The 27,307-nt window shown below is 37.9% G+C and overlaps 1 protein-coding gene across 3 annotated transcripts in view; it reads right to left on the bottom strand.

Moving 5' to 3' along the window:
- CEP112 (centrosomal protein 112) overlaps positions 1–27,307 on the bottom strand; it is a 421,494-nt gene that overhangs the window by 150,683 nt on the left and 243,504 nt on the right. For all 3 annotated transcript variants that reach the window (XM_039236017.1, XM_039236016.1, XM_039236018.1), the window contains one exon: positions 11,968–12,198. In XM_039236017.1, coding sequence (XP_039091948.1) covers positions 11,968–12,198 — 231 coding nt within the window. The remainder of the gene's footprint in view (positions 1–11,967; positions 12,199–27,307) is intronic.

The raw sequence follows: 27,307 nt of genomic DNA on the forward strand, positions 1-27,307 counted from the left end.
CATTCTTTTTTGATGGCTCAATAATATTCCATTGTGTGTGTATATATATCTATCTATACATGTGTATGTGTATGTGTGTGTGTGTGTGTGTGTGTGTGTGTATCATCTTCTTTATCCATTCATCTATTAATGGACACTTGGGCTGCTTCCATATGTTCACTATTATAAATAAAGCTGTTTTAAAAATAGGGTGCATGTATTCCTCTGAATTCATGTTCTTGTGTTTGGGGGTGGGGAATACTAGTGCAATTAGAGGACTGTAAGGTAGTTCTATTGTTAACTTTTCGAGGGACCTCCATACTGTTTTCCACAGTAGCTGCACCAGTTTGCATTCTCACCAAGAGTCCACAAGGTGCCACTTTCTACATACTCTTGCCAACACCTCTTGTTTCTTGTGACTTTTATTTAGCCAGTCTGACAGGTGTGAGGTAGTATCTCATTGTAGTTTTGATTTCATTTTCCTAATCATGAGTGATGTTGAGCACCTTTTCATGTGTCTGTTGGCCGTCTGGATCTCTTTGGAGAAATGTGTTTATGTCCTCTGTCCATTATTAAATTGGATTATATGTTTTTTTGGGTGCTGATTCATATAAGTTCTTTATATATTTTGCATACTAACCCTTTATCAGATATATCATTTGCAACTATGTTCTCCAATTCAGTCGACTGCCTTTTAGTTTTGTTGATTTCTTCTTTTTTTGTGCAGAAGATTTTTTTTTAAAATGCAGTCTTGATAGTTTGTTTTTGCTTTTATTTCTCCTGCCTTAGGAGACATATCTAGAAAAATGTTGCTATGGCCTTTGTCAGAGACATTACTGCCTGTGTTCTCCTCTAGGATTTTCATGGTCAATCCATTTTGAGTTTATTTTTGTGTATGGTGTAAGAACGTGGATCAGTGTCATTTTTCTGCATGTAACTGACCAATTTTCCCAACGCCATTTGTTGAAGAGACTGTCTTCTTCCCAATGGATATTCTTTCCTGCTTTGTCAAAGATTAATTGACAATATAACTGTGAGTTTATTTCTGGTTTTTCTATTCTGTTTTATTGATCTATGTATCTATTTTTGTGCCTGTACCATTCTATTTTGATTACTACAGCTTTGTAATATAACGTGAAGTCTGGTATTGTAATGCTTCCAGCTTTGCCTTTATTTTTTGAGAGTGCTTTGGCTTTTTGAGTCTTTTGTGAGGGTTTTTTTGGTGGTTTTTTTTTTTTTTTTGTTCTAGTTCTGTGAAAAATGCTGTTGTTATTTTGAAAAGGATTGCATTAAATCTGTAGATTGCTTTGGGTAGTACAGACAATTTTAACAATATTTGTTCTTCCAATCTATGAGCATGGAACATCTTTCTATTTCTTTGTGTCATCTCCAATTTCTTTCGTCAGTGTTTCGATGAAGACCTGTACAGGTCTTTCACCTCTTTGGTTAGGTATATTCCTAGGTATCTTACATTTGGTGCAATTTTAAATGTGATTGTTTTCTTAAAAAATTTTTTGTTTTTTTATTTTTGGGAGAGAGAGGTGGAGTGCAAACAGGGGAGGGGCAGAGAGAGAGGGAGACACAGAATCCAAAGCAGGTTCTGAGGTGTCAGCACAGAGCCTGATGTGGGGCTCGAACCCGGGAACCATGAGATCATACCTGGGCTGAAGTCGGATGCTTAACCGACTGAGTCCCCAGGCTCCTCCAAATGCAATTGTTTTTTAAATTTTCTTTCTTCTGCTTTGTTATTAGTGTATAGAAATGCAACAGACTTCTGAGATTAATCTGTTCTTAGAGAGATATCGTTTTTGGGTTTGGGTATTGATGTTATGCTAACCAAGAAACAGACTACACTAAATCAAAAGAGATTAATATTTTAGAAGTCCACAATATAGATATTTAAAGGTTCTCAGGAAAGTTGTACCAATTTATATTCCCACTAATAGAATTTTGGAATATTTATTTAGTGCACCCTTGGTGTTTGGTATTATTAATTAAAAGTGATACTTGGTATCATTTAAAATAATTTGTTTCCTTAATACATGAAAAGTAATATCTTGTCTTAATTAGTATTTCCTTGATTACTTGTGAGGATAAAGGGCTATATTTAAATCAAATGCACTTTTTCTAGTCATATACTGTATTTATTTTTACTGTGTCCTATAATGTATTCAACTTAGTTACATTAATTGACCATTTTCAATTATTAATTTAATCCTCACAATATTGAATTAGAAAACCCCATTCCACAGGAATAATTGCTTCCTTCCCATTATAAACAATGATTAGAATGAGACTTGACTCCTAGCCCAGAGCTCTTCCAATGTGCTATGCCTTCTAACCCCTCTGCAAAGTCAGACACTGCCCAATACCTGATGCCCATCAGCTCGTCCTCTGCCCTCACCTCCCAGAAAGTCTCCAAACAAAAGAGGCCGGAGTGTGGATAGGGAGGCTCTGTGCCTTCATTCCAACTTCCTTGAGCCTCCCAACAAATGGAAAGCGCTTTTGTTCTAAGTGCACAAAATACTACTGAAATGTTGGCGTGGTATAGAAACAGCATCAGTAAAGGCTAGTGGGAATGTTAACATAATTAGAGTCTAGTTACCTATAGTCTAAGTGTAGTATTATTTTCAAAAAGGCACTCATTTAAAATATATGTAGTCGGCATTAGAATGTTCAATAACTAAATCATAGGATATATAAAGAGAAGAGATGCCTCCTTTACAGAAAAAGCGCCCTCATCGTTAAGGGAATCACAGAGCTTACCGTGTAGGCTGGGACATGTTTAAGAGTGAAAGGAGGAGGGGATGTTAAATCACTTAGGATCCTGGGACAACAGGTGCAAACTGTGACCTTCCAGGTAAGTTGGGAGGTACAAGCCCCCTATTTACGGTAAACCATCAAGACAGGGCCTTAAATTATGATTTCTGTTTGTATTTGCAATCACTTCATCATTGCTGAAGATACTGATGAAATGCACATTCTTTTTCATTTTTTTCTTCAGTGTTATGAAAAAAGATGCACTGCCAGTAAGACTCCTACAGGTTCAACCATGAAGCTGAAAGGATCAAAAAGAATTGTACAATTGTCAATACTAATCTCGGACATACACACACGCACACACGGACCCCAAAATTCACAGAAACCCAAATGAACACACATACAAATGCCTTTGGGCACAAATGCCTACTTGTTTTACTCCCAATTCTCTCAGTTGGGCTCTCAATCTCTGAAGGTGCCAAATAAACTGTTCTACTTCCAATTAACTTCTCAAGTCAAAATACATCCTTTGCTGCCCTGGCCTAAGAGATTTTCCCTTTATTCTGGGTAGAGATTTTCTCCCTTAAGAAAACCCCAAAGGATAAAACCAACAACTTCCAACGAATGGCAGACTTCCACTGACTATGGTGCAATTAGAATATTAGAAAGTTAGGCTGGAGAACAACAGGGGAGGGTTAATCTTGCAAATTGTAAATATTTCCTTTAAAAATAAACAATGACTCATTTATAATTCTAGATTTTATTTTGAAATAGCCTTAACATAGAATCTGCTGCCTTTTAATTTTCTCCAAGTAAAACATAGCTCTCTAGCCTAGGAAAACGAGACTTTGAAGTTAAGCTATTGATTTGCTCTCCCAGATTGCCAGAAAACGGAAGTGCTCTTTAACATGCAGCACAGAGGCAGAGGGAGAATCGGCAAAAGATCTGTGGGAAAAAGCAAGGGCCGTCAGCAGGGAGTAGCCCCACGCGCATCTGTGACTCCACACCGGCATTGAGCTTGGCAGCCCCACTCCGGTTGGGATGGTAGAAACTTGACCATGTAAATATCCAATATCTGCTCTTCTTGCTTAATAGGCAAACATCTCAGACATCATTCCAGTATTTATCTGGTGGAATCACTGTGAAGCAGGTGCACCACATCAGAACAAGAGTCAAGTAGGAGAGAGCTGGGGATCGATGTAAAACTGCGTCTTTAAGGAACACATAATTCCTCTTGTGACACTGAAGATACATAAACTGATTTAACGAAAATATTTGGTTTGGGCTGATTTGTCAAAATGACAAAAAAGTCTTAGCTTTACTATAAAACAAGACCTAGGCCGTTTCAGCACTCCAAGAAGGTTCACAATGGAGGTACTTGGAAGATGCTTTAAAATTCTACACCTTAATATAAATGAATACCAACCCATCACATTCAAAGTATGGACACAAAGTTTTCCAAGTTGTCATTTGTGCATGTTTTCCTTTTGTAAATTAATTTACGGTGAGGCTTAGAATTATCATTATGGTCCTTTCTATCAAACTGTGGCTTTTACACCCAGAAGAAAACGCCAACTTGGAAGCTCCTCAGCATTTGTGGAATATTGTAAAAATCAGACCGGGTGTTGTTTGTCCATCAATTTTTATAAATCTGCACTGTTTGAGGATAATATTTAATTTTAAAATTTAAGGATATAAAACTTCATATTTTTAGCAAAGGAAAAAGTCCGGGAAAAGATCAAAGTAAAGGGAAGAGAATTGAGATTAGAAATCCATTTTAAGCCAAAATGACAATGTCTTCGTAAGTTAATATTAATCCTTTAATTATAAATTTCAAAGGTTTAAGTAGTTTCTATGACCCTAGCTTTGAATAATTATGCCATATGGAGCTTTTCTTAAATTTGAAAAAGATGCTGAATTGTTGCTCAAAGCCTTTTAATGACTTCAGGCTGGCAGAATTCCAGTATAATCCTTCAGATACTATTAAAATTACAGACCAGGAGCCCAAGTGTGGTAAATGCTATGTCAATTTCATAAGTGCTTTTTACTTAGTAGAGTATGGTGTGGAAAATGTTTGATGTGTTCATATATTTTTAAATATCAAATTGTGAAGCTTAAAACAATGAATCATGGAGAATTCACAAAGGAAACGATGGACGGATTACACTAAATATGAATAGGGTCTTTTGTGTATCATAAAATTAAATGATAAAATTAAAAGGCAAACACCAAAAATAGTTGCCCCAAAGATTAGATTTCTCATCCTAACTGTAAATGAGTTTATGTAAGGTGAGGAGAAAACCATTAGGTCACTAACAAAAGAGAAACTGCCAAAGGATATGAATAGGCAATTCTCAGAAAATGAAATATGGATGACCAATCTATTTTAAATGTTCAATCTCAGTCTTAAAATACAAATTAAGAATAAATTGTTTACCAAAAATTAAAGAAAAGTATTAATAATGAGGACTGGTTACATAAAACAGATATTCTGTGATGGAAAAATAAATTAGGAACCTTTTGGAAAAAGTAATCTGACCCCGTAATTCTACTGGAATCTTAAGAGAAAAATAAATGGAAATGTTGACAAAAATTTACATTAGAAGATGTTAATCTCTACATCAAGTTAGGCAATTTTTAAAGAAGCTAAATGTTTAGAAGTAAGAGAATACTACAATAAATTATTATGCTACATTTATAATATGAAATATCATGAAACAATGAAAACGATATTTGCAAAGACTCTCAGATGTCATCGGAATATTCTTAGCATAACTTTTAAAGAAAGCACAAGACTGCACTGTGTGATCATATTTAGTGTGATCACAGTCCGCTAAATTCATGTAGCTATTTTACATGCATATTAAATTACTGCTATTGGTTTTCTCTGGCCGGTGGTAGGTAGTAACAGGAAAGTTTACACTTCTATATTTTCCATATTTTCTAAAATGGCTTCTTATTTCAAGAAAGTTATTTTAAAAGTAGCTAAATAGATTTCTGAAACAATGGTACATTTTAAACAACAAAGGTTTTGTTTTGTCTTGTTTTTTCTTCCAAGATTTTATTTAAATTCAAGTTAGTTAACATATAATATAGTGTTGGTTTCAGGAGTAGAATTTAGTGATTCATCATTTACATACAACACCCAGTGCTCATCCCAACAAGCACCCTCCTTAACGCCCATCACCCATCTAGCTCCCCCACCCCAACCTCCCCACCATCAACTCTGTTTGTTCTCTATAGTTAAGAGTCTCTTAGGGTTTGCCTCCCTCTCTGTTAAATACCAAAGTTTTAATCAAACTTCGGCAAATGACCCACTACCATCACTTAGTAATATTCTGTAATTTTCAAAGGTTCCTGTCTTTCGTGGACTTTGTCTCAGATTGGTTTCAAAAGATTTTAAAAGGTGGGGGCTCCTGGGTGGCTCAGTTGGTTAAATGTCTGATTTGGACTCAGGTCATGATCTCAAGGTTCGTGAGGGTGAGCCCTGCGTTGGGCTCTGTGCTGACAGCTCAGAGCCTGGAGCCCACTTTAGATTCTGTGTCTCCCCCTCTCTCTACCCCTCCCCTGTTCATGCTCACTCTATCTCTCAAAAATAAATAAATATTAAAAAAAAAACTTAAAGATTTTAAAAGGTGAGAAAAGAGGCTTTCACTTTGCGGATGTCAAGCACTGCCTTTCCTGGATTCTCTATTGAAGCCTTCTGACCTTGTAGAGGCAGGCCGGGCTTCTCTCAAAGCCACTGAAGGTGTCAGCAAGGCCTGAACTGCTGCTGACAGAGGCTCAGGTGGAGGCTGGACTCAGGAATCCTCTCAAGGCCTCAGTGTTGTAAGTGCCACCGACAACATGACCACAGGGAGGGCCACGCTCAGGTTCTTTCTTATTCTGGTGTTATTTTCCTCTCCTCTCTGAGCCTCGCTTTCATACTTAATGAGAGAAAATTAATTTCTAACCCCTCAGTTCTGACAGGATTTCAAGCTGCCGGCGACTATTTCAACTTTCAGATTTAAAACACGATAAAACATTAAATCTTTTATAGAAATACAGTAGAAGAACTCAACTGTCACACAATGACACAACAGGCAGCAATAGGATTATCTACCAGTTTACTGGTATTAATTCAGATTTTTATAATAAGAACTCTAATTTGTGTACCCCCAAAAAATGTCTGAAAAAAGCTTTATGCCAGACATTTAATGTGCTAAAAAACATGGAGGAAATGACAACACTAAAAATAAATAAATATTTGAATATAAAAATGTATCTTGTCCCATCGGAAGTATTTACCATGGGTCAAAATCAAATATGGGTGAATCACAACCAAGGTTTTATCTATTACATTGCCCTTCACGGTGCCTGGACTGAATTTCTCAGTTCATCATCATTCTTTCATTTCCTCGACATTGATGAATGGTGCTTTGTGTGAGGGGCCACGCATGGTCCTGGGGCTTTAGAAATGAGTGTCTCACAAGGACTATTTTTGGGGAACTCAGCCCAGGGCTTCCTGCACTTAGAAATGCTGCACTCCTTTTACTAGTTAAAACATTTATCAATCGGAAACACAAACGGCTCTTCCTATCAAGAGCCCAACACTTGTATTTCATCACATGGGTCTTGGGATTGGCTAATTCCACCAACTCCACAAAAATCAAACTCATGGCACCCAACACCGGTCTACTTTAACGCTCTTTCCCCAGACTCTCCTTCTGCCAACAAGTCGCTACATTGGGATGAATTCTGCCAGCACCTTTAACCATGGTGGCTAACGTTTACCACGCTAAAACCCCAGTTTTGTCTTCTTGTGTTACTTGTGCTCTCAGTTCAATTCTGGAGCATTCCACTCTTCCAGATTTGTGCTGCCATTCCTCCCCTTCTCTACCTGTGGGACTCCAAATCCACTGGGCAAATTCCCTTACACCCTCTGCCTTGTAGCCATGTTCCAGCCCTCGGCCCAGTCTGAAGACTGGCCATTTCCATCATCCTGACACTCCCTGCTCAGAACACTACTGCTATTCTTCTCGAAGAATAGAGACGATATCAGATAGAAGCCCTTCGAAAGTGTCATCATGGAACCCCCTTGTATCTTTACCAATCCCCTCCCTTCTTCTGTCCTTGAAAGTCGTGGATTCTATTATTCCCTCACTCAGTATATACTAGTTGGGCACTAGGTGCTGAGTTTTCTAAACACGAGCAGTACAGACATGAACAAGATAGACCAGGTCCTGCTCATGGAGCTTACATTCTAATGGCGGCAGGGAGGGGAAGAATAGAAAATAAACAATCAGAAAAATGAGAAGATGATTCCAGATGGTGACAGGAAGTACGAAGACAATGGGACCAGCAAAGTTGGTAGAGCTGGGCAAGACTTTGGAAAGCGAGGTCAGAGGAGGACACAGAGCAGTGTGGAGTGAGGAGGAGGAGGGCCACAGAGAATCTGCAGGAGGGGAGAACATCTCAGGCAGAGGGCTGGCAGGTATAAAGGCCTGGAGGAAGGAGAGAGCAAGGCATGCTCCAGGAACAGGCCAAGGTCTCACATGGCTGGACCCTCAAGGCCAAGGGTGGGCCTGTGCCAGTCTTTCATCCACACCCTCATGTCTCAGGTGGCACACCACCAAGTGTCTGTGGTTCTCTGCTTCACTAAGCTCTTCCTGTCCATTAGTCCCTTCTCCTTCCTGTATTTCAAGACATTTTCAGCCTAAAACTATACTCCTTTGGGACTACACCTTCCTTTCAATATCAGGTTTTCTGAAACAACAGAGTATTCATGAACCTCCCCTTCCTTGCTCCTCTCTCATCTTCTGGAACCATGTTTCTGTCCACACTATTCCTGGAAGGGTTCTGTCCAAGATCATCAATGAATTCTCAGTTTCAAATCCTGTGACCTCTCCTCCACCCTCATCCTTCCTGATTTTCTGTCACATTCTTGAAAATCTTCCTTTCCAAATATGCTCTTCCTTTGTTTCCATGAAAATCCATTCTTCTCAGATTCCTCTTACCTCAATGACCTTTCTTTGACTGTTTCCTCCCTGACCTCTTCAATGAAGTTCTTCCTTCATGGCTGCCTGTTTTCTTTCTATATTCCTCTCATGAACAGGCCCTCCCTGTGGGTGATACCCCACAGCTGTTTTTTTCGAATCCTGCCCTCTCTTCTGATTATCTACAGACACCCCTTCAACAGCAAGTGAACGTCACAGCTGGGTGGAGTGGAGGCACGTCCAAGTCAGTCAACAAACAGTACAGGCCTTCTTCGTCCCCAACCAGGCTTCTCCCCACTTCCCCATTTATTAAGGGCTGGATGTATCCTTGACAAGTGTATCAATGCCATCTCTGAGGTGATTCTCAAACATGTTCCCTCTGGCCTATTATCACCACGAGGCTCCCACTGCCTTCCTGTACCTCTGACGTGCCCTCAGGGACACCTCCTGCGTGTGAGTCGGGTCTCCCCCAACTACTCTCACTGCAAGGGCATCTTAACAACACTGACAGAAAGATTTTCCTAAGAATCACTTGAATGTTGACTTTCACTGCATAAAAACTTTCAGTAGCTCCTCACCATTTACCCAATGAAGCTAAGATACTACTACAGCTTTGGAGACTCTTGGTGATCCTAGGCTATTTTGTAGCCTGATCACTAACCACTCCCCTTGATTAACCTCAATGCCATAGAAACGCTTTTGTTTGTTCTTGCTGTTGTTAAGTCCTCTGGCTTTGAATGCCACCTTGCATAGCTACTAATCAAAATCCTATTTATTACTTATATCTAGCAAAAGTGACATCTCTTCCAGTGAATTTTCCCTGATTTCCTGAACAGGAATAATTTCCCCCAATTCACACTCCACCTTGCATTATAGTTACTTTTCTATGTGTGAATATCTTATTGTCATTATTATTTTAAGATTTCTTGAAGGACAGTGCCTTTTTTTGTTTCCTTTTTCTGTGTATCCCCACAGTGCCTGGGATATGCCTTTCTGGGTTGTAGGACATCGTCCAGAAATGTTTGTCAAATGAATTGCAATGGTTTCTATTACTTTTTTTTTATTACTATCTATAAACTGCTAATTAGTTATAATACATATAGACCTATACTTGAAAAGGTTCATCTTCTACTAAAAAGAAACATTTGAAATATGAATATATAATGCAAGAAAACTGAGGCCCAATTTATGTTTTATAAGTCTGCCTTTGGAATGTCCAATTTTCTTAAATGAGTGTGCACGGGTTCCTGTGCTATTTAAAAATATTTCCTTAGAAATACCTTGAGCTGTTGGCTAGAGCTGATTGGAGCCAAGGCAAGGCATAGCTAAGAGTCACCAGACAGAATGGGACGATATCCCTTTTGCTCTCTGTTCATCTCATTGATCTGCTACTTTCAGAGGGCTAAAACTGCCTCAGTAAGGAAGTTTTCTGGGGCGCCTGGGTGGCTCAGTCAGTTAAGCATCAGACTTCGGCTCAGGTCATGATTCCACAGTCCATGGGTTTGAGCCCTATGTCAGGCTCAGTGCTAACAGCTCAGGGATTCTGTGTCTCCCTTTCTCTCTGCCTTTCCCCCACTCACACTGTCTTGCTCTCAAAAATAAAAATAAAAAAATAAACAAATAAGGAAGTTTTCTAATTCCTGAAACTGTATATTTTAGCTTCAAAACATTATTATTTTGTACTGCTTTGATGGAATTACCACCAAATTCCTCACTTAGATATATAAAAGACATCTCATGTATAAAAGACATCTCAACCCAGACATGCCCCCAGCAGCCCCACCTACTGCCTTCACAGTCTTTTAGCAACAAATGACTCCATTGGTCCACTGGCTCCAGCAAGTCACCTCAAAATCACCCTTGACTGCTCAGTAGCGCCCCTCTCTTTCTCTCTTGACTTCACATCTGAACAAAGAGTGGACATCGTCCATTCCATTTTCAGAACCCAACCCAAACCTAATCAGTTTTTACCACTTTTGCTACCACTGCCCAGGCCCGGGCCTCTGTTATCTATCTCATCTAAATTTCCTGCCATGGACTTTTAACTGGTGTCCCTACTTCTTTCTTTGCCCTCAATTCAGTCTATTCTTAGCAAGCACATAGCGATGCTACTCAAATGGGAGTCAGAGCATGTCACTCCGATGCTCAAAACCTGCAAAGCCTTCTTACTCCCAGAGAGTCCAAGCAAAACCTGTTCAAGGGCCCTCCCAGACCCATAGGACCTGAGGTTTCTTTCTTCCCTAGCCTCATCGCCTCCTTCTCCTTCTCCTCCTTGGTCACACCAGCTTCCTTGCTATTCCTCTAAGAAGCCAGCTCACTTCTTCTTTAGAGTCTTGTTCCTATTTATTTCTGGGTTCAGTGCTATGCTGCCAAGATAAAATCTGAGTTTCAAAGAAATGAAGACACTATAAAGGAAGCATCATAGGATGACAATCTGCGTAAAAGCAGTAGAGCAGTGCTTAGAATGGTGGTGTGTGTTCTGTGAAGACATAATTTTTCAAGATGAAGAAGAAAAGGTGGAAAGAAAGAAGAAGAATTAGAAGACTCTTAGATTACCCTTTTCAAGTTTTTGATCTCAAGACAGAGACCGGTCTTTAGGAACTCAAGAGGCAATTTATAGTGGCTATGATTAACAGAAGTTCACATTTACGACCCAATTAAAATGTTCCCACTTTTTCAGAACATTGAGAGAATGACTATTTGAGATTGTACCAGGAATATAAGTCAACCCAAAATGTGGAAACATTATACTGACATTTTTTAAAAAATATATAATTCTAAAGAAACTTTTCTTAATCTGAAATTGCTATCAATCTGGGAAATTATGTCATCATTTAGGACATGCTATTACAAAAGACTATGAGATATAGAAATAACTAATCGAAAAACTACAAAAGATCTAGTCTTAACCTAGGAAAACTTAGGGCTAAAGCCCAAGTATCCCTAGGCAGCACAATATTGGACAGTATTCTACACTGCTCTAACACAGTGTGTATTTAATCACTATGGGATGGGATACTCCATACTATCCCTTCCATGAACGTCAAGGCAAAAGTTAGGGAACCTACTCCCTGGATTCTTTTTGTGGTGTTTGAGCATATAGAAAGATACTGAAATTGCTCATGTGAATAGTTTACACATTTCAGGAGTAGTTCTATGCCCGTCTCATTTTAAAGATCAAATGTGAGGGTGGCAGCAGTGGGGTCTAAACATGGGTCTCAATGGTCTGTACTAATCCAGTTGGGTAACTTACCTTTTCCAAAGTCACCTCAGTCTCAGCAGCATGAGTCCTTTTCAGCTCCATCTTCATCTTTTCCGACTCGGCCTTCAGTTTATAGACAACAGTCTCGTGATCCCTTGCAGCCTTTTGCTTCTCCTCTTCTCGAAGAAGACCGAGCTCTACCAGCTGCTGTTTCCGCTGTGAGTTCACATGAATCAGCTCTTCTCTCAACTTGTGAACTTGAGCTTCCATGTCGGCAATAACCTTATTTTAAAAAATGAAAAATGGGCAGAGGATATGAATCGGAAAATCATAAAAGAAGACTCACAAAAGGTTGATAAACATACAAAAAAGTTTCCTTCCTTCCTTCCTTCCTTCCTTCCTTCCTTCCTTCCTTCCTTCCCTCTCTCTCCCTCCTTCCCTCCATCTCTTATTCTCCCATCCCATGCCATTCCCTCTTAGCTTAGACATACATGCTACCTAGAACATTTTACCATATACAATATAATTTTGTTTCAAATATGTATGTAAATGGAATATTACATGTGTTCTTCTGCAACTTGGTTTTTCAATATTCAACATTATGTTCCAAAGATTCATCTAGTACTTGCTATGGTATTTTTTTTTTAAAGTTTATTTATTTTGAGAGCATGCGAGAGGGAGAGAGTGAGCGAGCGAGCTCACATACAAGCAGGGGAGAGGCAGAGAGAGAGAATCACAAACAGGCTCCATGCTGTCAGTGCAGAGCCCCACACAGGGCTCAGTCCCAGGAGATCATGACCTGAACCAAAATCACGAGTCAGACACTTAACCAACTGAGCCACCCAGGTGCCCCTGTACTTCTGTTTTTATTTCATTGATGTCTACTCTGATTTCATGATGTCTGGTATTCTATGTTCTTGGGTTTATTTTATATTCCTCCTCCTCATTTCTTATTTTCAGTATTTAACTGATTTATTTTTATACTTTTTTCTTCACTGATTTATAAACTTAAGACTATAAATAACCCTCCATCTATTGCTTAAGTTTAATCTCTTAGGTGTAGATATATGGGATTTTCACTGTCATTTAGCTCAAACATTTTTAACTTCCATTATTATTTCCTTCTTTGACTTATAAACCATTCAGAAGCATGTTTCTTAATTTCCAAACATACAGGGTATATCAGTTTCCTGAGGCTGCCATTAACAAAGTACCATAAACTGAGTGGCTTAATATAACAGACACCTGTTCTCTCACAGTTCTAGAGACTAGTAGTCTGAAATCAAGGTGTTGGCAGGGTGGATTCCTTCCGGAGGCTCAGAGGGAAAATCTGTTCCATGTCTCTCTTCCAGCTTCTGGTTTTGCTGGCGATCTTCAATGTTCCTTGGCTTATAGACGCATCACTCCAATCTTGGCTCCATCTTCACATGGCTTCCTTGTGTGTCTGTGTCCCTGGGTCCAAATTTTCCTCTTATGTTAAGGACATCGATCATTTGGGCCTTCAGGATGTGATTAATGCCTTTATAAAGCGGGGTTCGTGCCTTTTAAAAAGAGACTCAGAGGTCTCTTTCCCCTTCCACTATGTGAGGACGCAGTGAGAAGGCGTCAGCAGTGAGCCAGGAAGAGGGTCCTTATCAGAACAGAACCACGCTGGTGCCTTGTTCTTCAACTTCCGGCCTCCAGAACTGGAATAGGTGAATTTCTGCTGCGTATAGCCCACCCAGCCCGTGATATGTTCTTACAGTAGTCAAACAGACTAAGACATGGAGTCTGAGAGAAAGAGACATGCGAAGATTGTATCCAAATTGTTTGACTTGAAAGCCTTTGTTTTTTTTTTAAATCACATATGATACTTTATCAAAGTTGTAAGAATTTTTTGTAGAGAATGCCACTGCTTGTATTTTATTAATTTATTCTTATTGTATACCCCTAACATCTAATTTTCACTATGATTAGTACAAAGTTAATCCCAAAGTCACAAGGTCATAAGGTCTTTACAAAAAATAAAAAACGAGCAAAATAAGTTAGCTTTCCAAAACCACTGACACCACCCCAAATTGAATTTAAGTCTTTGTCAATGTAGTTTCTTTCTTTTTATTTTTTTAAAGTTTATTTATTTATTTTGAGGGAGGGAGGGAGAGGGAGAGAGAGAGAAAGAGAGAGAGAAAGTTTGAGCCAGGAAGGGGCAGAGAGAGAGGAAGCGAAAAAACCTTTAGCAGGCTCCGTGCTGTTGGTGCAGAGCCCACAGCAGGGCTTGATCTCACAAACCATGAGGTCATGATCTGAGTGTAAATCAAAGTTCGGTGCTTAACTGAGCCACCCGGGTGTCCCCATAAAAATATCTTCAATGGTATCATCACTGTTTAGGTACTGTTCCACCTTTTCCTATATCTAATTTTATGTCTTCATCCCCTTTTATATAGTATATTTGTCACTTTCAGGGGCTCTTTGATATTTCATCATGGCAGTATGTTGTCATTTACTTAGTCATATTATTTTTGGATATTTGGCTTATTTCCAATTAGTCATTATTACATATGAGACACTTATGAATAAATTACAATGCTCTTTTGCTTTTGGATTATACTATCAAATTATTTTGTCAACAGATAAGAATAATTTTCTTTTTTCCAAATTGCTCTACAGAAACACTGAGTCCATTACTAGCATGAACAATGGCGTATACGTGAGCCTGTCTCTCCACCACCCAGCCACTGACGCACTTCAGAATTCTGTGTATTTTTATTAGTTGACTAGGAATGCGATGAGAACATAAGGCGGGCATTTGGAATTGCTGGCACGTTGATATGCACTAGCTCCAGTCCAATGATGATTTTCAAACAGAAAAACTATACTGAAAAATGAATCAACTAATTATGGGAGAAATAAACATTAACAGAAAGAACTTAGTGCTGAAGCCTCCTGTGGGGTATTTAATATTTCAGCCCTTAGCATGTGCTGATAACTCGAGTGATGGAACTGCCAAGATCAGTCTGGAATAGATGTGCTCATTTTTCTTTACTCTTATAAATAGTGAGCTATCAAACTTCATCAACCTGACTGATAGAAAACAGGAGAATTTCAAACACATTTAACAAATGAATAAAGGTTGTTATCTGTCTATAGGGGACACACCATAAGGACAATTTTTAATCAAGCTGATTTCAACTGACGGTGAAAAACATACAGACAGACGAGGAAACATGGAAATAACTAAATGTCCCTCAACAGATAACGGGGATAAGCAAAATGGGGCCTGTATGTACGATGCATTATTCCTCAGCCTAAAGAAGGAAGGAAATCCTGCCTTATATGACAGCATGGGTGAACCTGAAGGACATTAACTCAGTGAAATAAGCCAGTCACAAAAGACAAATGCTGTGCGGTTCCACTTACAGGAGATACTTAGAGGAGTCACAATCACAGAGACAGAAAGCAGAAGGGTGGTTGCTGCGGGGAGGGGCGGGGGCAGAGTTGCAGTGTTACACGATGGAGTTATGGATGGATGTGGTGATGCCTCCACAACAGTGTGGATGTATTTAATACCACTGAGCTACACACATAAAAGTGGTGACGATGGTAAATTTTACATGATGTATATTTCACAATAGAAAAGTGAACTAAAAGAAAACCAAACACCAAACATATACACCAATTTCCTTAGAAGCTAAAGACTTTTTTTAAATGTTTATTTATTTTTGAGAGAGAAGAGAGCGCATATGCCCATGGGTGTGAGTGGGGGAGGGACAGAGAGAGAGAAAGAGACAGAGGATCCAAAGCAGGTTCTGTGCTGACAGCAGAGAGCCTGACACGGGGCTCAAACTCATCACCTGATGATGAACTCATGACTCAGATTGTGACCTGAGCCAAAGTAAGACACTTAACCTAATGAGCCACCAGGCGCCCCAGAAAGCTAATGACTCTTCAAACTACTCTGAATCTGACGAGTTCTGGCAAGAGCAGTGAGAGGCTGAAACACCATAAAAATGAATTATAGATTGCCAGGATTATCATCAAAGCAGTCCCACAAAAATTCAAAAATGCATTTTATGAAAGCAAAATGTAACTAAGTCGAGAACACGTTCATGGTTAAGAAAGAATCATTTGGACTATCTTGAAAATTCAAAAATTATTCTATAGGTACTCTTGGAATAAAGACACATTCATAAGTTATTGAGGTATGAGGTTATCTTTGTACTGTCACAGAAAGTTTATAAGCAATCACCACCAAGAGCTGAAATATTTCCAATGTGCTACTCTTTAATTTGTAAGTACATGTAATTCGCCATTTGTTAGGGTCTGTGATGTGGAAACCACTATAAGTGACTTCTAGAAAAAAAATTACCCTACAGAGTTTAGACTATAGTAAATAAACTACACATACATGTGCGCTCACGCATGCGTGCGTGCGCGCGCGCACACACACACACACACCATAGAGCCATAAGAGTAGACAATGTGTCATAAATGTTCAAAAGAGAGAGCCCTTACTTTGAGCTAAGAAGAATTTGAGCTAAGAAAATCGGAATAAAACTGAATGCATCTGAGATGCACCTTAAGAGATAAATTAGCACCATTTGGGAACAGGTATATATACAGGACGTTTCAGGAAGAAAGAAATGAGTTGCATGGAAGAAGAAAAACAAAGCATCAGAGAGGAACAGGAGAAACTCAGAAAAGAGAGACTTGCTACAGATAGTAAAGATCTTAAACTATGGGTTAGAAATCAAGGCATTGAAGGATCAATGAGATACCTAAATTGGATGTTGGAAACGAGTCAATGGGGATAGTAAGCCAAGCAATACCACTGCATTGGTATTAAGAAAAACTAACCTAGAGGTAGTTTGTATCATGGGGTAGACACCCCAGACATGGGAAGGTCAGCAGTAGCAGAAAGAGCAAACGGATGGGAGTACAATTTTAGAAGTAGAATTAAAACGGCTAGGGGGGAGGCACGTGGGTGGTGCAGTGGGTTAAGTGCCTGACTCTTGATCTCAGCTCAGGTCATCATCTCATGGTTCATGGGTTTGAGCCCCACACAAGGCTGTGCGTGGATGGCATGGAGCCTGCTTGGGATTCTGTCTCTCCTTCTTTCTGCCCCTCCCCCACTGGTGCTCTCTCAAAATAAATAAATAAATAAATAAACATTTTTAAAAAAGGGATAAACAACTAAATGCATGTGGAAGGCAAGGAAGAGAGAAGAATATTGGGGACTCAGGGTGGCTACCTCAGGCAGTTTGGCAGAATAGATATTCTGAGAGACCCTCATGAGATGAAACAACTAGATTCTAGCTAAAATACAATGTTTTCTTTCTTTGCTCATAGGAAGTAAGAGAAAAATCCAAAAGAAAAAAAACAAAACAAAAACCACACACTATAAAACTGCATGTGCCAAAAGGCAATGCATCTTTGAGGACAAATGTCTTTTATTAGCATTGTAGCTTCTGGGGTGAGGAATATGGGAGCTGAACATGAGTGCATGGAATTACGTCAGGGAGCCTGGACCAGGACTAAAGTGGTTCCAGGTCCATAGTGTTATTTACTCCTGCCTGAAACTAAAACAGATTCCCTCTGGAAAAAAGTTTCTTCAGTTTAATGTCTCCAAGTTTTCCTTTAATTAAGGTAAACCAAAAATGAGCTCATAATTAGAAAATTACTAAATCCAGAAAAAAAAAACACCATTGGTAAGAGTTGGCAAAAACAGACTGCAACTGGCAAGCACTTCAAATATGAGAATTATCAGGAAAAATAAGATAAAATAACATGAATTAAATGTTTTAAAAAAACAAAAGAGAAAACATTAAATAAAACAAAAATAAAATTTTATTTTTTTATTGTGTTTTAATTTTTATTTATTTTTGAGAGTCAGAGAGAGAGACAGCGTGAGCAAGGGAGGGTCAGAGAGAGAGGGAGACACAGAATCTGAAGCAGCCTCCAGGCTCTGAGCTGTCAGCACAGAACCTGACGCGGAGCTCGAATCCACGAACTGCGAGATCATGACCTGAGCCGAAGCTGGATGCTTAACCGACTGAGCCACCCAGGCGCCCCTAAAAATTTTTTTAAAGGGGTGCCTGGGTGGCTCAGTTAGTTAAGCATTTGATTCTTGATATTGGCTCAGGTCATGGTCTCGTGTTTGGGGAGATCCAGCCCCATGTGGGGCTCTGCACTGATAGCGGGAAGGCTGCTTGGGATTCTTTCTCTGTCCCTCCCCTGATTTCCCCTTCTTTCTTTCCCTCTCTCAAAATAAAGAAATAAACAGTAAAAAAATTTTTTTAAAAAGATGGGATCACAAAATGAGCAAGTCAGAACGGACAAAGCAAAAATTACCATATTTGAGAAAGAATCAAATATAATTTCCAAAAATAAGTTTTTGAATAAAAGAATAGATGAGTTAAGGCAGTTTAAACAGAGCAGAAGCAACAAAGTAATGAAACAGAAGAGAGATCTTAATAAATTACTTAGAACACAGCACATTAATATCAGAGGATCATAACTATAAGTGAGATGCTTAAAGCTATGGAAGGTAAAATAAAAATATCTAATATATGTCTGGAGATCCAGAAAGAGGGGACAGAAAAGTGAAGATAGGGAGGATATGCAAAAATGACTGAGAATTTTCCAGAACTGAGGAAAAACAAGAATCTACAGAATTAGCAGAATAAATATCAAACAGGATGGAAAAGGAAGAAGGAAGGAAGGTAGGAAGGAAGGAAGGGTTTCACATCTATATATGTGAAATATATATATTCACCTATATAGTGAAATACATATCACTATATAGGTGATGAAATGGCAAAACACAAAAGACAAACTTATAAGGAGGCAAAGTGAGGGAAAAACAGAATATATTCAGTAAATGACATCCCAGTAGCAACAAATACACCAAACACTCAGATTTTGGGTTCTAGTACCGATCCCCAGGAAAAGGAAACAGTGGCCCTTCGATGTATGACTGATTCTAAGAATGAGCAGGAAATATGAGATGAACCAGAGCACCTTGCTATGCTAGTAGTAAGGAAGTGCTCCTTGAGGAGAGCATCGTAAAGATACAAGGAACCAAATGAAAGAGTTCCTGATGGCCGAAGCTGGAACAATTTGAGAAAAAAAAAAAAAAAAGATTGATTATATTTCAAAGAATAAAATAAATACTCATATAAATGATTTAATAAATTAATAAATGGGGGAGAAGAAACAAATCTTCCTTGCAGAGGTATTCCAAATTGCAATGAAAGGCATTTTACAAATTCCTAATGGGCACTCCTCAAAACTGTTAGGGTCATTAAAAGTAAGGAAAATCTGACAAACTATCACAGCAAAGGAGACTAAGGAAAGATGACAACTAAATGTAATGAGATATTCTAGGTAGGATTTTGTAACCAAAAAAGGGACGTTAGGTAAAAACTAACCAAATCTGAATAAGCTACATACTTTTAGTTAATGATGCACATCAACATTGGTGTGTAATTTAAACAATTATTAGAATCATACTACTATAAGATGTTAATGATAGGGTAAATTGGGTGCAAGGTATATGGGAAAACTTTATACTATCTTCTCAATTTCTTTGTAAATTTTATTTTAAAAATAAGGGCAAGTGGGGCACCTGGGTGGCTCAGCTGGTTAAGCCTCCAACTCTTGATTTCAGTTCACGTCATGATCTCACGGTTTGTGAGTTCAAGTCCCACAGTGGGCTCTATGCTGACAGCACAGCGCCTGCTTAGGATTCTCTCTCTCCCTCTCTCTGCCCCTCCCCCACTTGCACACATAGTCTCCCTCTCTCAAAATAAATAAAGTCATTTAAAAAAATAAATAAGGGCAAGAAAGAAGCATAGAAAAAAGTGGAAAAGATTAAAAAAGTAAATTCTATAAATAATGACAATAAATGTAGGGGCACCTGGGTGTCTCAGTTGGTTAAGCGTCTAACTTAGGTTCAGGTCATGATCCCATAGCTCATGAGTTCGAGCCCCACGTCAGGCTCTGTGGTGACATCTTGGAGCCAGGAGCTGGCTTCAGATTTTGTGTGTGTCTCTCTCTGCTCCTCCCCACTCATGCTCTGTCTCAAAAATAAACATTAAAAACCTTTTTAAAAATGCCAGAGCTGAGCCTTGATGAGCCTGACATTTAAATAAATAATAATTATTATTATAATAAATGTAAATGGACAAAAATTATTAGTTAAAAGGGTATAACAGTTTAGACATTTAAACAAATCAAAATTCATTTTGACATTCAGGCGCAATGTCAATTTTTTATGAGACATACTGAAAACATGAAGAAACTGAAACTGAGGAAATGGAAAAAGTTATGTGAGTAAAATGTTAACCAAAGGCACTCTCAAAAGAGAGTATCATTAAATATTTTTAAAAATTTTATTCATCGGGAAGAAAAAATTTTATTCATCAGCGAGATGATTGCAATTAAATTAGGAGCCATGACAAAAATAGCAACAATAAAACTAAAACAATTTCCAAATACTTCAAAGTTTTAAACATACACTTTAAATAATTCATGGTTCAAAACAAATTTAAGATAAAAATTAAAGTACTTAGAATCTGGAAGAAGATTCAAGACTTTTTTTTTATATTTGTACTATTTTAAATGGGAATGAGGGGGTTAGTGTCAACAGTCATGAGTTCATGGGAGATATTTTATTGTATCTATTTTTGTGACTTTTAAATTGATTGATTTTGGGGCACCTGGGTGGCTCAGTCTGTTAAGCATCCAACTTCAGCTCGGGGCATGATCGCAGTTTGTGGGTTCAAGCCCCACACTGGGCTCTCTGCTGTCAGCATGGAGCCCAGAGCCTGCTTGGGATCCTCTGTCTCCCTCTCTCTCTGCTTCTCCCCTGCTCACACATGCTCTCTGTCTCTCTCTCTTTAAAATAAATAAACATTAAAATTTTTTTTAATTCACTGATGTTAATATATTTCCTAATCAAAAATAAATTCATACCATTTAAATAAAAATTCTTAGAAATGACTGATAATGAAAGTATTACTTGTGAAATCCTGAAGGATGAAGGTGAAGTGAAGGCAATATGTAGCCATAATGTGTTATTTATTTTTAAAAGGCTAACTGTTAATAAAAAAGGCCAGTTTAAGAAATGATAGAATAATTTCTGGTAATACTGATGAAGGAAACAGGAAAGAAGACACAACTAAATAATATTAGGGCTGAAAATAAAGCTATGGCAATATTACCTAGAAAAAAAGAGAGATAATAACTAATACCAAAAAGTTTTTAAAAATTACCACAAATCTATGAGAGATTAAAGAGATAAGATCATACCATAAAAATATTATGCCAAGGGGCACATGGCTGGCTCAGTCAGTTAAGCGCCTGACTCTCACGTGTCGTGAGACTGTGCCCCACGTCAAGTTCCGTGTTAACAGTGCAGAACCTGCTTGGGATTCTCTGTCCCCGTCTCCCTCTCTGCCCCTCCTCCATTTGTGCACTCTCTTTCCCAAAAAAAAAAAAAACCAAAAAAAACCCCAAAAAACAAAAAAATGATTAAAAAAGATTAGGAAAGCCTGGGTGGCTTAGTTGGTTAAGCATCTGACTTTAGCTCAGGTCATGGGCTCATGGTTCCTGGGTTCTAGCCCCATATTGGGTTCTGTGCTGGTGGGTGCAGAGCCTATTTGGGAGTCTCTCTTTCCCTCTCTCTCTCTGCCCCTCTCACTCTGTATCTCTGTCTCTTAAAATAAACTTTAAAAAATGGAAATAAAAATAAAAATGAAAGATTATACCAATAATTGGAGAACCAAGGTGAAATAGATTCCTAGGAAAACATAAAATGCCAAAAAGAAGAAATAAAACAATCTAATTAGATAAATTGAAAGAACAGTGAAAAATCTTCCTACAAAGAAAACACTAAGTTTAGATAGTTTCACAGGTAAATTCTAAAAAACTCTCCCAGAAGACAGATCATCCTAGCCTTTTATAATCTCTTGCAGAGAATAGAGAAATGTACTCTCAAACTATTTCAGAAGTTATAATACTGATAACAAAGGATGAAAAAGAATATGAAGAGACACAAAAATTATAGGTCAACTCATTCATGAACAGACATAAAATCCTAAACAAATTATTAGCAAACCAAGTCTAGTAATGTTTACAAATAAAATATGTTATTGCCAAGTTGTACAGAATACAAGGGCAGTTTAACATTTCTCAAAATCTGTGAGTGCCAATAAATTATCAAATTTAAATAAAAAGGAAAAATTCATAAACTATAAAAATTTACCAGTACTGGCTTAAAACCTGGAAAATGTGAATCATCCTGCAACGATTAGAAAAATTTAAGTAGTAGTCAAAAATCTTTCCAGAAATGAAATATCAAGCCCAGATGGCTCTACTGGCCAGATCTACCAAATTTTTAAGAAACAAATAATTCACTCTTAGATGAATTCTTTCAGGGAATAGAAAAAAGATTATGCAGCAACTCAATTTGTGAGGCTAGCATAACATCAATTAAAAAATTCTAAAAAAGAAAACTTCAGGTCAATCACTCTCAAAAATCATTAGCAAGTTGAAGCCAGCATTAATATATCATTTGAAAACTGGATGGGACATAATGTTGGTGTAATGGTAAAAAATAACCTATGATATGATCTTTCCATTAATGTATTAAAAGAAAAGAGCCTATGATTATCTTAATTAACAGAAAAAACATTTGAAAAAACGTCCATGACAGAAACTCTTGGCCAAATAGGAATTGAAGAGACCATTTTTTTTAAAGTTTATTTATTTTTGAAAGAGAGAGAGAACAAGCAGGGGAGGGCAGAGAGAGAGGAAGAGGATCCCAAGGCCAGTAAAGAGCCTGACATGGGCCTCAATGTCACGAGCCATGCGATCATGACCTGAGCCAAAATAAAGAGTCAGACGCTTGACCAAGTAAGCCACCCAGGTGCTCCAGAAGAGACCATTCTTAACCAGATGAAAGATATTTACCAAAAATGTGGCAAATTTTATTCATTTTTTATTGTTCAGGAAGAAGAAAAAGAAATCAGGAAGAAGAAAAGATGTCTACCACTACTTACATTCATAATTGTATGATAAGGAAAAAAAAAGGAAAACAAACTGTCTTCAGTCATGAAAGTTATGATCGTCTAGAGAGACAATGTGAACTGAATGTACAAATCATTAGGAATAATAAGAGAGTTTAAAAAGGTATTTGAATTAAAGATCTGTGTTTAAAAATTATTTGTGATCCTTATATGCCAGCACAAAAATTATAAACACATGGATAGCTATAACAAACATAAGATTCTCAGAAATAAGTCTACCAAAAGATGTGCAAAATTCTAGAGAAAAAATTATAAGCCTTTTTATAAGACATTAAAGAAGGTCTAGATAACAGAAATATACCATGGGGATGGAAAGCCTCCCCAACAGTTCTCCCCAAATTTATAGCATCAATGCAAATCCAATTAAAATTTTAACAAAAGCTTCTAAGAAACTTGACAAGCTGAACCTAAAATGTACAGGAGGAAAAGAATCCCCTGATATTCTCCAAGAACAAGTGGCCTGTCACTCCATAGATCAGGGCCTAGAATAATGTTACAGAAATTAATACAGGATAGAATTATCATAAAGAACAGGAAAATTTGACTAATGGAACATAAGACTGAACCTAGAAACAAGGTCACATTGGATGGAACTGGATTGCACTTTTCTTAAAAAAGTTTTATTTTTTAAATATTTATTTATTTATTTTATTGAGAGAGAGAGAGAGAGAGAGAGAATGTGAGCAGAGCAGGGACAGAGGAAGAGAGAGAGAATTCCAAGCAGGCTCTGTGCTAACAGCACAGAGCCCTGATGTAGGGCTCGATCTCATGACCTTGGGATCATAACCTGAGCTGAAATCAAGAGTCAGAGGCTCAACCAACTGAGCCACCCAGGTGCCCCACTGGTATTACACTTTTGGAGGGCAATGATGAACTAGTTTCAAAACTATGCTAAGACAGTAAGTTACTCCTATGGGAAAGAATGAAATCAGGGGCACTTGGGTGGCTCAGTCAGTTAAGTGTCCGACTCTTAGCTTCAGCTCGGGCCATGATCTCGCGGTGCGTGGGTTCAAGCCCCATATCGGGCTCTGCACTGATGGTGCAGAGCTTGCTTGGGATTCCCTCTTTCTCTCTCTCTGCCCCTTTTATACTCTGTCTCTCTCTCTCTCAAAATAAATAAACTTTAAAAAATTAAAAAAAAAAAAGAAATCAGGTCCCTACCTTACATAATAGACAAAAATCAATTCTCTCCACTCCCAAGTATATACTCAAGACAAATCAAGCATATCTTTGCACAAAAACTTGTACATGAATGTTGACAGCAGCATTATTAATAACAGCCAAAAAGTAGACAAACTGTCCATCAACTGATGAACAAATATAGTATAGATAAACAATGGAATATTATTCAGCAATAAAAAGGAATGGAGAGCTAATATAGGCTGTGACATGAATGAGCCTTGAAAACATAACAAATGCAAAAAGCTAGTCACAAAAGACCACATACTGTATGATTCTACTCATAAGAAATAGCCAGAACAAGCAGATGTAGAGAGGCAGAATTTAGATTAGTGGCTGCCTAGGGCTGGACTGTTGTGGGGGAAACAGAGAGTGACTGACCATTAATAAGTATCTGTTTTGGGGAAGGAAGTGATAAAATGTGCCAAAATTTTGGGGGTGATGATTGCACAACTCTGAGAACCATAATGAAACCCATGCAACTGTATACTTTAAATGGGTGACTTGTATGATGTGGAAACTATATATCAATAAGGCTAATATTTTAAAAACCAACGCATAGTGGATCAGAGACCAAATGTGAAAGATGATGTTTTTAAAAATACGGGGAGGGCTTACTTCAAGGTATGGAAGGATTTCTTAAACATAAATCAAAAGGCATTAACTTGAAAAGATTTATAAGACTATAATATAATTAAGAGCCTTCATTCATCAAAAGACACCATAAAGATAATGAAAATATAAATAAAAACCTAAAAGGGGAGATTTGCAACATATGTAATTAATGAAGGAACAGTATCCAGAATTTGGAAGCATACCAATAAATAAAGAAAAGCAGTCCAATAGAGAAATGAGAAAAAGGTATGATCAAGAACTTTATTATAGGGGCGCCTGGATGGCTTAGTCAATTGAGCATCTGACTTCAGCTCATGTCATGATTTCGTGATTCGTGAGTTCAAGCCCCACATTGGGCTCTGTGCTGACAGCTCAGAAACTGGAGCCTGCTTTGGATTCTGCGTCTCCCTCTCTTTCTACCCTTCCCCCACTTGCACTGTCTCTCTCTCTTTCTCAAAAATAAGTGAACATTAAAAAATGTTTTTAAATAAATAAATAAAAGAATTTCATTATAAAAGGAAAAAATTTAATGGCAAACAAGTGAAAAGGTGTCCAACTCCACTGGTCATCAGAAAGTGTACATTCATTTCAAAATCACTATATTTGCAAAAATTAAGTAGTCTGATAGTACCAACTGTTGGCAAGGATGTGTATTGACGGCACTCTTACATGCTAATGATACGGGTGCAAAGTGACAAAACCCTATTGTGAATTAGATTGGCAAGACCTAGAAAAGTTGAACATTTTCATAAGCTGTGTCCCAACATTTTGTAGCAAAACTCTTACACACGTACACCAAGGACATGTCCAAGGATGTGCATGTGGAATTTTAAAAGCTACCGAACTAGAGATGACCCGAATGCGTATCACAAGTAATTGGCTTCATGTCATCTAACGGGGCATTAGAGACAGACAGAAGAGTAAACTGAAACTGCACACAAGAGAATAGAGGATTCTTAAACATACTGAGAGAAAAATTCAAATCATGGATTACTTATCATATGTACCCATTTTTATAAAGTGCAAAAGTAATCAAAAGCAAAGAATATACTGTTTAGGGAACAGAGGTGTGATAACGCTATACTGAAAAAAATGTTAGGTAGCCATCCACACACATTAAAGGCCAATGGCTGCCTCTGGCGCAGACGCCAGGAACAGGGGAGAGGAAGGAGCATCTGGGTAGAGGCAAGGGATTCAGCAGTGTTCTAATTCTTCACTTGGGTGGTTGGTTCCTGATGTTCTCTTTGCGTGCATTAGGGCTTAAATATTATTTACGACATATATTCTTTGTATGTATAAGGCACAACACAATAAAATATTTTTAATAATGCAGATGTTTTATGCCAAGATGGCAGGGAGAATGCTTCTAACAAATAATTTTGCAAAATGTCATATAGTAATTATTGTTAATATAGTCTTAATTATGGAAACGCACAATCCTCTGACAATTTTTCTTTTTATTGTGGGTTTTTCGTAGGGGACCCTTGATTTCAATTATGTTTTTGAACATCACATTACTTCATTATTCTCTACCTTTCATTATTACATAGAAAAGTTTAAACTGGTATATTTTCTTTAGAACCATAATAAGAGTTCTAAAATGCACTTTAATTATTCATGGTTAATAGGAAGGCCACCAAACATTATTTACAGTCATATAAAACTGATCAAAATAATTTCTCTTCTTTCATTATGTTAAACCTAATAAATAAATATCTGGATTTAAGCTTACAGATTCAAAGAAAACACACTCTTTTAAGTTATGGCCTTTTAATTTTTTAACACTATTTTATAAATATCAAATACAATAGAATTTTCTATTGTAAACAGGTCCCGTAGAAACTTTAGCATAGCAGAGAATTTAACTTTCTAAGAACGATGCTTTTGTCTCTCAAAGAAAAAAGTACCAGAAAAAATGACAGATGATTAGGGTGTCTAACAAATGAAATACCACAGTTAAATACCAATTAGCGTTGTTCTGAGGCATCACAACTGGCGTGTAAGAAACACCGTGGCTCAGGCAGTAGTGGGGGTAGACAGAATGGATAGATAGGATTAAAAAGAAACAAACAAAGTGATAAAGAGTAAGAGTCTTCAATTCAGAATGGTCTGAGGCAGAGCTGCTCATAAAATGGTGAGTAGTCCCTCAAGGTTAGCTCTTCCTTTGACACAGGCCTCATGTCATTCAAGACTTTTGATCCTTAGGTAGTTCATAGCTCTCTGCTCCGCTATGTCAGTCACTGGTTTGTCCGTCTGTGTGTCCATCCATCTAAACATCCATTGCCTCACTGAATTATATTTTAAGGGGCTGACAGGCCACTCTACTAATGAGCCTTCTGTGGCTATTTCTGCAGAGTTATGTGCTCATTCATAAGGAGGTTTACAAAGGAGGTAGAATCCTCAGAAGAAATGGTTTGGGATTGCATTTGAAGAGAAATAAATCAAACGGCTAACTTCCTCCTCACTGGAAATTTCTTCTCACAATGAAAGCGCAGGACCCTGGGAACAGGGGCTCTGACACTATTCCCTGC

Source organism: Hyaena hyaena, unplaced genomic scaffold, assembly GCF_003009895.1.
Source record: "Hyaena hyaena isolate Hyena2069 unplaced genomic scaffold, ASM300989v1 scaffold_104, whole genome shotgun sequence".
NCBI classification, from domain to species: Eukaryota; Metazoa; Chordata; class Mammalia; order Carnivora; family Hyaenidae; genus Hyaena; species Hyaena hyaena.